A 13690-nucleotide genomic window follows, 5' to 3' on the forward strand; every position below is an offset into this window, starting at 1 on the left:
CAGGTGATTTTGTGCACACAATTCCCATATTCCAATACGGCAAGTAGAAACGTTTCAAGAGTGAGAACACGTGGTAGACATTTTCTGACTGTCTATTTATGATTATCTAATCTTGGCAAATTGGGGTTAGAAAAAAAAGTGAAGCAGATATCAGCTATGTTTTGAGATTTTTTTTCTATGTATGTTTTTTTCCCTTTATAAAAACAAAGTAAAGGAACACAAGAAGGAAAGGAGAAGAGGGAAAGTCAGAGAACAGGGAAAATCCAAGAGGAAAGAGAAAAAGAAAGAAGAAAAGGAAGAGGGATAGAAATATCTAATGTCCAGAATTTAGTTTTATCTCAAAATTCTTATAAAAAAAAAACAACAAACTTTCTACCAGTCAGTAGAGCTCAGTCAGGATACGAGTTCCCTCCACTTGTCTTTCTAAGTGAGCTGAGACAGTCAGGCCAAGAACTAGCAGCGCCTCCTCCAGCCCTGCCATCCCTCTTGCACTTAAGTCTAGAAGAAAATCAGCCAGCAACCCAGATTCAGCTCCCAACTCCCAGTGTAATGGCCATGGAAGAGAGAGTCCAGTAAAAAGCTAGTTCTGCTCTGATGACAATGGTCAGGAGAAATGCAATAAAAATTCTGAGCTTGAGACACAAAGGGTATTAACTTGGTGTTAACTCCATCCCATTATTTGGCCCAGGTTTTTATTCCTTTGGCTTTCTGGGGGATGGAAAAGATGGCAACCCTCACATGCAAATCATGGTTAGGAAAAGCATGGTCAGCACTTTCTCCATCAGCCACTTCTTTCTGGAAGGAAAGCAAACCCTATGCAAAGCTGAGAACCAGAAATCACGCATTGACAACAGGGGCCATTCCTGTCTTTTTGGTTTTGTTTGTTGACCCAATACAAGAGTTTCTTTTCTAAGTGTCTGATGTTAAAGAAACCTTGATTCAAGCCCTGGCCAGTGTGGCTCAGTTGGCTGGGCGTCGTCCCATGTACTGAAAGGTTGCTGGTTCGATTCCCTGTCAGGGCACACGCATGTGTTGCAGGCTTGATCCCCAGTAGGGGGCGTCAGGAGGCAGCCGACCTATGCGTTGCTCTCTCCATTTCCCTTCCTCTTTGTCTCTAAAAAATCAATTAAAAAAACTTTTAAAAAAAGAAAAGAGAAGCCTTGATTCAGGAGAACAATGCAAGTGGGCTTGGGAGGACTCAACGGGCTTTAAATGATTAACACTGTCCAACAAACCATATCACTGCAGTGCACTTGATCGTGACCAGAGAACGCAGGACTCCGCGCACTGAGAGATTAAGAGTTAATGAGTAAACCAGAAGTGTTCAGGCCTGGGAGCTGCAGTCTCCATCTGCCTCACAACGCCCGTGTCAGTAACAAAGCCAAACCAGCGTTTTATTTTCCCACCGCCCCATCAGGCATCAGCCACAAAAATGTTTTATCTCATTTTACAGGTGGAGAAAGTGAGGCCTAAAGAGAGGAAACTGCTTCCTCAAAGCCACACGGTAAAGGTAATGCAGACAAGAAACCAAATGTTCTGTCCCCTACGCTTCTGTCTTACAAGAATTATTGAGGAGTTGGTATCTCTCATTATATCATTGGTTTAACATTAGGTTGAACATTAGGTGGGTTTAACATTAGATGGGTTCTGAATATCTTCTTTGCCATTTTTATATTGTGGTAAAATATGCATCACATAAAACTGACCATGTTAACTATTTTAAAGTGTACAGTTCGGCGGCAGTAAGTAATTCTCATTGCTGCGCGACCATTACCAGCATCTACTGCCAAAGCTGCTTCTGCCCTCTCCAACTAAAATTCTGTGCCCATTAAAAGGTAACTTCCTAATTCTCTCCTTCCTCCAGCTCCTGGCAATCCCTTCTGGATGTTATTTCACAGCAGAAAGAAATGTTGACTTTGAGCTTGATTTACAACCAAAAAAAAAAAAAAAAAATGTAATCAGATGCGGGAGGGGAAGGTGGGGCACAGCGTCAACTCAGAACTGACTGACTGCAGGAAGAAGACTCCGTGTGTGTGCATGCGTGTGTGTGTGCATGCGTGTGTGTGTGTGTGTCTTTAAAAGATTCCTCCTCCCAGCCCGCCCCCTCACAGTCCGCCACTGGGTTTTGCAGTCTCCTGATTTCCTCAGTCCCCACGGGGAGCCAACGTGGGCAAGCTCCTCTGTAGTTTCAGGAGCTAGTCTGCTGCCTCGGAAGCCGCATTCTGAGTTGGGGAGTGGAAAGGTGACCCTTTGTTTGTACTTTCAAAGATCTGCCCCAAAGATACTGCTGCTCTTCTTCTGGAAAAGCCTGATCGGTAGGATTCCTCCAAAGGCTCAGCTCCCAAGTGCTTTATGCCATCCCCTCACCAACTTCAAAACTGAAGCTTGCCAAGAAGCACCGGACGCAGACCTGCTGGGTTCCATCATTTCACACAAATGGCCAAATGTGGAGGCGGTGCCGCCTGCAACGGGAGTCTCCCCAGCCAGGGGAAGCAGGGGGCCGGCTCGCAGAACGGGAACTGCGCCGGGAACGGCAGCGTGCAGGAAGCCCAGGTAAGAGGCGATCCCTCCCCGAGTCTGGATGACCAGACGGTTCAGTATTTCTCTGCCAAGCTGTTGGAAGCTGTCCTAACCGAAAGTCCTTGTGAAGTGCTTTGTGCTTTGACGGTTCACTTCAGCTTATTTCAGATGTTTGGCTGCCAAACAGCTTCGGTGTGGGTTAGGAGAGAATTTCTTCTCCACACGCGGGAGGGCATACATAGTCCCAAGAGCCTTTTAAACCCTGAAAGCACAAACTTACCTGCTAGGCTTTTATTTTCCCCGAAGCATTCCGGGGGCAGGCTTGTGAAGGCTCAAACTTTTCAGCTAAGTTTCAGCCTATCAAGAAGTCATGACAGGCTGCATTCACCATGCTTCCCAAGACAAGGAGGGAGTGGAAGCAAGCTGAAAGCTGCTGAGGCTCTGTGGAATGGATGGCATTTTCCCCTGTGCACCAGAAACGCCTCTCTGGGTGAAAGAGGAATTGGTTACAGTGTCAGGTGGGGCATTGTCACAGCTTACAGTTTGATTTGGGGCCAGAGTCTTTCTTTGAAACTTGACATCACAGCATTCCTTCCGAAGACACTTCAGAAAGTGTGGCTTATTGTTGCATGCTGCACACGGGAGCCAAACAGACTTTTAATTGTTTTCCCATTTGATTCTTTTTTTTTTCTTTTGGCTCCTGCTGTGAGAGTGTTTGATAGAGCTATCCTGAGGAGGAGGAAGGGGCACTTGAGAAATTCTGTCAGCTTATGCCAAGAGGTGAGCTGGGCTCCGCGAGGTGCTTGTAAGAAGGCAGGTCCCCACTTCCCACATGTTGCCCTGGCTCCCTGCTCTGCGTAGCAGGAGTGAGCTCACCTGCTCCAGAAGCGAGTTAGCACAGCCAAACAGGTAACTTCACTGTTGGGAAATGAGCAGCTGGGCAGGGAACCTGTATAGTCCTTCATCACTCATCCATCCCCGGACAACCAGCATCCACCCAGGGGAAAGGTCGGACTGTTGTAAGATCACAGGACAGGTTGGTCTCGCTGGGAGCAGGTCCACCACTCAGTACATTAGGTCTTTGCTTCCAGTTGGAAGAGGTAAAGGGAAGGTGGGAAAGGGGGGACTCTGGAGCATGGCTGTATGTGAATATGCCGTGGTCCTCTCTTAACAAAAGGCATCACCCCAAAATCTCAGGCCTGGCCTCTCCCAGCTGAGTATCCGAAACTTAGTGTAATGTAATGAGAAAATAGTCAATTCCCACCATTAGTATGAGGACAATCATAATAATTACTATCTGTCACTGCGTCAATCCAGACTCTTATCACCCCAGATGCTCCTTGTCCCTGAAATACCTGTGACGCTGGACACTTGCCTACTCACCTTCTGAACCATCCTGACCCCATGGGCTCTCATTTGGGCAGAGTTGCCCTCAAAGCCATTCTCTCTCTTTACTTATCTTGGTTTTATAATCACCTTCTACGGTCTCAAGTTAGAAACTTAGCTGGATGGTTACAACCATTCCTAAGTAAAGACAAAAGCCAGTATCCTAAAGATTTGCTACTCAGTGTTCCTACAAGACTGTACATAGCCTTGGACTTTGAGGCTTCCCTTAGATCAGCAGGAAACATCAGGGCTGCTGTTATCTTTTCCTACCTCTCCTTCTGAAGGGCCATTGAGAATCTTCTAGCTCAGGTTCTTAATGTAGGTGGTACTAAGTTGGAATGGGCAACCACTGAGAGCCTTGATTGTTGCTTTAAAAAGATTTTCCAGAAAGAATGAACCCCACTGAGGTCTTAGTGTGGGAGGGCGGACAAGGGCCTGCTTTCCTGTCCATGATGTGGATAAAGATGTTTACACTATCATGACCCTCAGTTACTAGTTTGAGTCCTTTCTGCCTTAGGGCTCTTTAACAATGAGTCTTGACCAAAAACTTTGATAGCTGACAAGCAATCTGTAAAGCCTTACAGATATCCTGGGCCTAGTAGTTCTCCAAGGACACCCTGCCAGGCCTAGTGTCCTAGAGGCAACAACTGAGGTCCTACCAGCTCCTTTGAAGATCCCCTCACTCTTTTCTTCTTGCTTTTTTTTTAAAAAATATATTTTTAATGATTTCAGAGAGAGGAAGGGAGAGGGAGAGAGAGAGATAGAAACATCAATAATGAGATCGGCTGCCTCCTACACATCCCCGACCGGGGATCAAGCCCGCAACCAGGGCATGTGCGCTGACAGGGAATCGAACAGTGATCTCCTGGATCCTAGGTCGATGCTCAACTGCTGAGCCATGCCTGGCCAGGCCTCTTCTTGCTTTTTTGCAACCACATGGCAATCAATACATTTGTGTCTAGAATATATTAGGGGATCCTGCAAGATTCTGTTAACATAAGGTTCTCTGAAATAAAACAATTTGAAAAGCACTGTTAGGCAGCCCCTCAGGAACCCTCCTGGTTTCGTTCCAATATAGCCTTGCTTCCACACCCCTGCACTGGAGTCCAGGCTCACTTCACCAACCTCAAGATCAGCAAAGGAACCAGATTCTTTCCATTCTGGAAGCCTTCTAGAGTTCTGTCCTGGACATTCTCTGGAACTTGATTGTGTTACTCAACATTTTTCCTTTTCTCTTTAACCTCAAAGGATCTGAGGATGCACTGATAATTGTTTTTGATCACTGATAAAGCCCATTTCTTTGTTCACTTTGAATATGTCATCCCATCTCTTACTTCTGACGGATGGAGCTGTTGTCCTAGAGGATTCATTCTGCCTCCTCATGAGCATATCCACATAACAGACAGAAGGGCCCTGAATTTCTTCATCCAAACTAGATATTTCCTATAATTTCCTATTCATTAATTCAATCCCCATATAATTAATTTGGAATTATTATTGATATAATTGCTATTTCACCCACACTCAGTATTTTGGACCTGGCCATAAATTTTATGAGGAAAGCCTGAAGCTAGGAGGATGGTCATTGAGTCTTCAGTGCTCTTCATACTCCCTTTTTCCCCAGAGGTATCTTTTCGTGGGGTGGAGTCTGGATTCTCTTCTCTTAAATTGATCTTATAAGATGAAAGAAAACTGTTGAAATTTTCCCTAATCATGTCTTTTCCCAGCAAACAAAAATGTCCTAGAATGTTTAGAATTATCCTCATTCAGTGAGTGCTTGACCCTGAATGTTGTAACATAACAAAGTATCCCAGTCTATTCATTCTATTGTCCATTCATTCTTGCAACAATATGTATTAAGAATCTGTTATCCTTGGAACATATACAGATGTATTAAAAAGTTTGTAATGTACCTATTAGGAGAAAGCTTATAACCACTGAAGCTGAACTTCCTGTTCTCCACACCCTTCCATATCCTCTTGAGGGCCACAGTGTCTTGGTACATCTGCATAAACTTCTTCTGCAGAGCAAGAGCCATGACTGATAGTTCACTTGCACACAGCGGTAATGGCCTGACCAGCCCCTGTAAATACTAGTGTCTGTGGGGCTCACCTAGGCTGCACACTGATTGAAATAGAGGTGAAGAATCCCACCAATTGTTAGGAGAATTCATGAACTAAAAGCTTTGGACAGCCTTTTCAATTACTCTGAGTTTTCATCTCACACTAGTCTTCCACAATCGTCCTTTAAAACCTTTTGGGTTTTTTTGGTTCTCATTTCCTCAAAAAAAATCCCAAAAGTTACAAGTTTTCTCTGTGATCTCGCTGATGAGCCCTCATTTTTTATGGAATTGTCATTGTAGAGCCTTCCTGTGTGTCAGGAGCAGCAGCTATTAAGATGAAAATGTTCTGTCCCCATTTATTCATAGCTCACAAGTGTGAAAGACAAGTAAACAAGTAATTACAGCATTTAATGGGAAGTTCTATAATAGACGTTGCAGTTATCTATTGTTGTATAACAACCCCCACAAGACCCAATAGCTTAAAACAACCGCTGTATTGTTCATGATTTCTGTGGGCCAGGAATTGGGGCAGGGCTTGTCTCTGCTCCAAGGGGTGTTTGATGTGTATCCAAGAAGGACCCACTCCTGTGTCTGAGACCTTGGCGCTGGCTGTTGTCCAGTGCACCCTGTGTCTCTTTTACAAGAACACCCTCTCCGTGTGGTATCTCATTATGTGCAGGGTAACCTAAGTTTCTTTACATGAAGGTTGTCTTCCAAGAGAGTGAAAATGGAAACTGCAAGTCCTCCTAAGGCTTAGGATCACTTTTGACACATTTTGTCATCAATGCCAGTCGCAAGGCCAGCCCAGATGCAAGGGTAGGGGAAATAGGCTGCTTCTTAATGGGAGGATCTGCAAAGTGACGTTGCAAAGGTTGTGAGGGTTATTTCGACCATTTTGGAAAACAGTCCATCACAACAGAGATATATGGACCATGTTTGGGAGCATGGAGGAGAGGGCATCTGACCTAGGCTAGGAAGGCTAAGAGTCACTCTAGACAGAATTACATTTGACCCAAATCTTAAAAGCAGTATAGCCACGCACACAGTCATGGAAAGGTATTCTAACAGAGGCTTAAACTCTTAGAAAGATTCAAAACATCTTGTATTTTGTGGCTTTAGAAAGCCACATCAGAATGTGACATGTTTGGGCATTGGAGATTGGGGCAATGAGACTAAGTTTAGGGTGCTTAATGAAGACAAACAGGAATTGAGGCTCTAAAAGTAGGTGGGATAAGATTATAAGATGTCTTTGTCTTATTTTACATTCCCCAAGAAACAGGCCCAGGGATGAAGATTCGAGTGCAAGAAATGTATTTGGAAGTTGAACCCAATAATTAGGGGAATAGTGAAGTGAGACACAGAAGAGAAGAAAACCAATACATTCATGAATAGATTACCACTGTGGGAAATAGGGGCTCAGACTTTTGGGGACATCTAGATGATGATACAGAACATGCCTTAAAGCTGTCCCAACTAAGGCACATATAAAAGAGGTATGTATCAACCAACTCCTGTTCATCATCAGTTGATGGATGCTCCCAGGAACATTAACCACATAGCACATTTATCCTGCTTATATATGTCTAGGGAAAGCCCTCAAATTGATCTACAGATACTTTCAGTAAGAAATTATCAGAATGCAAAGCAATCTAGATGTGGCACCAAGAGTGTCTGCTATAATATATATTCATAAGTGATGAGGTTTGAGAAGAGAATTGGCATGATCAGATGTGGTTTTCTTGGGCTGTGTGGGTTTTATCTCTGGTGGTTTCAGAACGTGGCTTATGGATTACCTCTGGCCTAATGGGTTAATCATTGTGGAAGACTGATTTATGTTACTAAACAACATAAACAGAGCCTACCTACTGGTTCTGGAAATGGAGAAAGCATGAGGGATACATCAAGACTGGATATCATCACATGGCTTGCTCCCTTTGCACTCAAGCAAAGTGAAAAAGCAGAAACCAAGAAGAAAAATTTAGTTGCTTTATTAACAGAAAAATCTAAAACTCTGTATGGCAAAAGACATCATAAAGAATGATGAAAAAAATCAAATGGGATGTGTAATTGAAATAAAAATCCATTTACAATAGAATAAAAAACATGAAGTATCTAGGAATAGATGTAAGAAGTAAAGTTAAAATCAACTTGAAGAGTGTTAAAATGCTACTGAGGGACATGAAAGAAACTGGAATATGTGAAAAGACATACAATACTCATGGATAGGAAGACTCAAAATGAAAAATATATTAATTCAGCCTAAGTTAATCTATAAATTCATGTGAGTCCAGTAAATAAAACAACATAATTTTTATGGAGACAAATTATATCAAAATTAATGCAGAAAAATAAACAAGTAAAAAATAGAAAAATTATGAAAAAGAGTAATAATGAGGAGTGACTAACCCTGCCAACTAATAAACCATGTTATGCAGCATAAGAATTAGAAAGGGCATGAACTAGCACATAGACAGATAAATATTCTTTTTAATTGTTAAAATTAATCCATAAAAGTGCTCAGAAATATAAATTTTAAAATAATATGTGCATGGAAAAATTCTTTATAACTATGCTAAAATACCCAAAAGCCATAAAAGAAGAAGTAAAAAATTTGACTACATAAAAATAAAACATTTATTTCTTCATGGCAAAACAAAACAGACCAAAATAACACCATAAAATAAACAAGGGTAAATTACAGACCAGGAAATATTTGCAACTCATATCGCAAAACTGCAAATTTCTTAATAGGCAAAATATGTGAAGGAGGTAGAAGTGGAAATTTAAAAGGTTAAAAAAAGGAAAGAAAAGAAAAAGAAGGGAAGGGAAATGAGGAAAGTGAAGGAAAGGAATAAGCTGGAAAGAATCAGCTTCCCTGAGAAGATGAAAAAAAATGTCTATTTTCTTAGGTTGTGTCTATAAAGTTTGAAATTAAGTTGAAAGTTAATTAAAATAACCTAGTTATTTTTATCAGTTCAATGATAATATTAAGGACAATAAGTTGCATTGTTGGTAGCTGCTTCATGCCAGGTCCTTTTGCCTCATTTTATTCTCATAACAATACTGTTAAATGAATACTATGAGCCACGTCTGCATAGACAAGGAAATTGAGGCTCTGAGAATATAACTTCCCCAAGATCACCCAGCTATAAGAAAACTGGAACACAAACTCTAGACCATCCACCTTATCCCAGCTTCTTTTTCATAACAGGACTCCATGGTGTCATCCACTTCCCACTAAAATAGGTCTAAAAACCCTTATTTTAAGAACTGAAAATTCCAGTTGACTAAGATACCAATAACACATGAGAAAAGAAAGGGGATTATGCTTCCATTGTGACCACAAATATTCAAGAATATCATGCTCTAACTCCTAACACATTGGTCTATAGTTAGAATCCTTGGGAAGTAACCAAGAAAATAATAATTATGTATTGCAAAACCTCTAACATGTATCGCATTCTTTCTAAGTGCCAGACATTCTAACTGCTTTGCATTCACCATCTCACACATTCCTACAAGGTAAATATTATTACTATCAGACCCATTTTAGAGGTGAGGAAACAAAGCTTTAGTAAGTTAATCAAAGTTATCAGCTCAGAAGCATCAAAACCAGATTTGGAACCTGTTTTTTTTCAATTCTGAAACCCAAGTTTGTATTTCTTAGTCCATGCTGCCTCTCTAAACATAAGATGTTAGTAGAAGTGAGATCCATGCCTACTTCCACAGAGAAAGGGCAAACTAAACTCAGTCTTAAAGGCAGAGTCAATGTAAATTAAAGGTATCCTGAATTGTTTTGCTTGTTTGCTTTACTGTTATTAATGAAAATTTGAGCTTATTATTGCAAATGACACCAAACTGTCACATACCAGAGCCTTCAATATGCAACATCACCCATTCACAGACACACTGCATTGGTGGACTGGCCACCACCCATTCTTTACTTCAGACAACTCTGAATTAGAGAAAACCAACTCCATGTAACCCTGAGTCATATAGACTTATACTGAGCCTCAGATGGAGCTCTACAGATAATCTGCCTTTCAGAAGCTTTCTTCAACAGTACATGGCCACCTTGAATAGGCAGTTCACTTAGCACAGCATTTTCTGGTAATAGTGATATCTTAGATATGCAATGCTGTAGAAAAAAGATAGTTGCAAATTATTTGAGATATTTTCCATTGAGAGGTAAAAATCTATTTTGCTTCCCTTCAGTCTGGGTTGGACCTAATAATTTACTTGGCCTATAAAATGTGACAGAAGGCACTATCTAGGACTTCTGAGACTAAAGTTAAAAGAATCCTTTTAGTTTGAACCCAGTCCTCCTAGAACATTCACTCTTTAAAACCCAGCCACCATGCTTGATGGAAGCCCAAGCAGCCTGGAGGAGAAGCCCAAGGAGAAAGAAACCAAGTATTCCTGCTGTGCTCCTAGCTGAGGTGCAGAACCAACTCGTAAACTGTATTAGTGAGCTATCTTGGAAATGGATCCTCTAGCCTGGGATCTATTGGCTCCAATTGATACTTCGTGGACTATATAAATGAGTTGTCCGTGCTGAGTCTTGCCCTAATTACAGATTCTTGAGCAAACAAATGATTGTTGTTTTAAGTGTGGTGGTGGGTTGTTAAGCAGCAATAAATAAGTGAGCACATGGATATTCTTTTTTTTTTTTAAATGTCTAGAAAATTCATTCTGCAATCCCATCATGCACCTTTTTAGTGCTGGCATTTACATGTTGAAGGAAGAGTTTATTGTGGCCATCCATTTGCTTTCAATTTGTTTTGTGTTTTGGCATAAGGATTGTATGCTTAAGATGAGTGTCTGAATAGTTTCGCCAAATTCAATGAATTCAAATATCACCAATGCAAAAAGTACAATCATCTGAAATCGGAATGCTGCCAAATCTGAAGTGTAATTATTCAACCTGCAACAGCCTATAATTTATTATATTACCTATGAAGAAATAGCTGGCTCAGGAGAGTGTGTGTTCAGGTGGAGATATTTTCTTAATTAAAAGAATACATGTTTTAAAGTATACTTAATATCAGCCAATTATAAATTAATTTATCTATTTTCTAAAGTTCATTTAAAAAACCTTTCTTGGAAACACTGTTCAATGTGGATTGAATTTAACCTAAATACTTACAAGGAATCTACTACATTTATTTTGAAATACACTGAATTTAATATTTTTACTAAATATTGTCACCTTTGCCTCACTTGGCCTGAACTAATATAGTTTTACTAAAATTCTAAAATATCCAACCTGTAAATTAATGTGAGAAGGAGCTGTTGCTACCCTATTAGAAACCAAGACCTTGGCTAGATAAGTCAATTTAGATGAAACATTTGGGGAGGTGAAATAAACAAAACACTATAATCATAACTCAGAGAAGTAATCAAAATTTTCCTCCACAATCTATTTTATCCATCCATCACAGCATCATCTGAATCCTACTCCACTCACTGATTTTGTCACTTTGCAGATCATTTGATTACAGCAGAGACTGAGATTGCAAATGCCTGGAAGGGTGGCAGGGCCTGGTCTAGAACAATAGGAAGTGGTAAGAATGGGTTTACCTAACAAAGCTCTTTGTCTCCATGAAGGAGAAAGGTCCCGGCTGACAAACCTTCAGATTTTCAAAAGTTAGAACTCCAAATGAGGTGGGAGGAGGAGAGAATGTCCTCATTATTAAGTACTGGCATCCAACCTTTAAAATTTTAAATAGTGTAAGTTTCCAGGAAACAGTGCTACCAGCCACAAATCTGTAATCTCTGAACTATAGGTAAACAGAGTGAGAAAAATAAGAGGTCATAAATAGAGTGCTGTTTTCTCCTACACGTTTAAGAAGAATGGTTCAGGGAATTTGACTCCTCTTGATTTAAATTTATTTTATATATTTTTTAAAACAATAGATGATATAAAAATATATGTTCGTTTTCCTGAGTTGTTACATTAACATTTGACCTGGAATGTGCAAGTCTGAGGGACAATTATAACCAAACGCTTATACTAGATTTCCCTGACCAGCCCTAACACATTAGGTACCAAAGTGTTCATCAAAGTGTCATAAAAATGACAGCATTTTACTAGTCAAACTTCATCTCTCAGACTTCATAAGAAGTGACACACAACACTTTTGTTAGACAGTGCATCATAAAGCTTGGTCACCATTATCATTCTCTAGATACTGTGGGACTGGGCCTTCAAAGTTACCCAAGAAAAAGCCTATGTGCAAATCATAACTATTCTGTTAACTACAAGTTATCCCTGACTGTTCTTTCTCTGCCCTGTAGGCCTTAACCATTTGGAAGTCAAGGGTCCTTTGAGAAGATGATAGATACTTGTTATAGAAAAATGAATGTGTTCATAATCACAAAATTTTCCATGTAGAGAGTTCACATATCCCCTGACTTTCTCAGATCCCCAGGTTAAGAACCTCAACTATGGAATGCCTTTATTAATTAGGCTACATCTGCTCTCACAATGTAACTAGAAAAACCAGCAAATCAGCCTCTCTGGAGGAGAACGTAAGGTATTCACAAACTGACTCACCAAGGAGAGAAAACCACACAAAACCTGAAGCGACTCAAGCAATAAGTTCATGTGTGTTATTCATTTATTTAAAAATTTATATTAGAATTTTGCATTCTACTCTACATTTATATTTTTCCCTATAAAATTACTTTTATGTCCTTCCTTAACACCTTGAGTAAAAATGAACTCCCAGAAAGATATTTCTTTCCTGGTGACTTTTCATCCCCCAGAACCCCTCAGGCTTGCCCAGGAAACCACTTAAGGAAGAATTATATTAGGAAGACCACTCACTTTGAATTCATATAGAACTGGGTTTGAAACCCAGCTCTGGCTCTTAGTAGCTGTGTCACATTGGGCAGGTAACTTCATGTCTCTGATCCATATCTAACAAGGAAATGGTGAATATGAAATGAGATAGCATATGTAAGGCTCCCAATAACTAACAGGTATATAGTAGATATTCAATAAATGATAGTTGTTATCTATTGAGATCAATCTCTTTCTTTGCTATTATAATAGTGTAAAGTATAATGCCTGGCACATACTAGGCTCCCAATAAATGATAGTCTTAAACCCACGACTTCTCTCATCCAATGATGGCTTCTCAGTTCTTATTTTACGTGACCTGTTAGCAGAATTTGACACAAGTAATGACTTGCTCCTCCTTGAAGCACTTTCTTCTCTTGGATTCCAGAATATGACATATCTATGTCACTATCTGTTCCTTCACAGTTTCGATTCCTGGTTCCTCCCCACCTCCTTGAATTTTAAACAATGGAGTGACCCAAGGCTTAGTCCTTGTACTTTTTTTCTTTTCTCACTGCATGTCTGCCATGATCATCTGATCTTGTCTCACCTCTCTATGTGTAATATATATATATATGTGTCATTTCCAACTGCCTACTTGATCCTTCCACTTGGATAACCAAAAGCCATCTTCAAGTTCACATGTCCAAAACTGAGCTCCTAATACTCCCTCTGTCTGTTCCCAAATCTTATCCCCTTACAGTTTTTCCCATCTCAGTAAATGACAACTCTATCCTTCCAGGGGCTCAAGCCAAAAACTTGAGCATTCTTCATAAATCTTCTCTTTCTTTCTACATTCAGCCAGTCAGCAAATTCACGATGTATCTAGAATCTGACTACTCCTCACCTTCCCCACGGCAACCACTCTGGTCTCACCC

At 40.4% G+C, this 13690-nt stretch overlaps 1 protein-coding gene across 1 annotated transcript in view; it reads left to right on the top strand.

The window, feature by feature from the left end:
* Positions 1 to 3448: 3448 nt before the first annotated feature.
* SPTLC3 (serine palmitoyltransferase long chain base subunit 3) overlaps positions 3449 to 13690 on the top strand; it is a 108494-nt gene continuing 98252 nt past the window's right edge. The window contains exon 1 of the mRNA XM_087818873.1: positions 3449 to 3610. Coding sequence (XP_087674999.1) covers positions 3449 to 3610 — 162 coding nt within the window. The remainder of the gene's footprint in view (positions 3611 to 13690) is intronic.

This window comes from Miniopterus natalensis, chromosome 7 (genome assembly GCF_054644295.1).
Source record: "Miniopterus natalensis isolate mMinNat1 chromosome 7, mMinNat1.hap1, whole genome shotgun sequence".
Lineage (NCBI taxonomy): Eukaryota > Metazoa > Chordata > Mammalia > Chiroptera > Miniopteridae > Miniopterus > Miniopterus natalensis.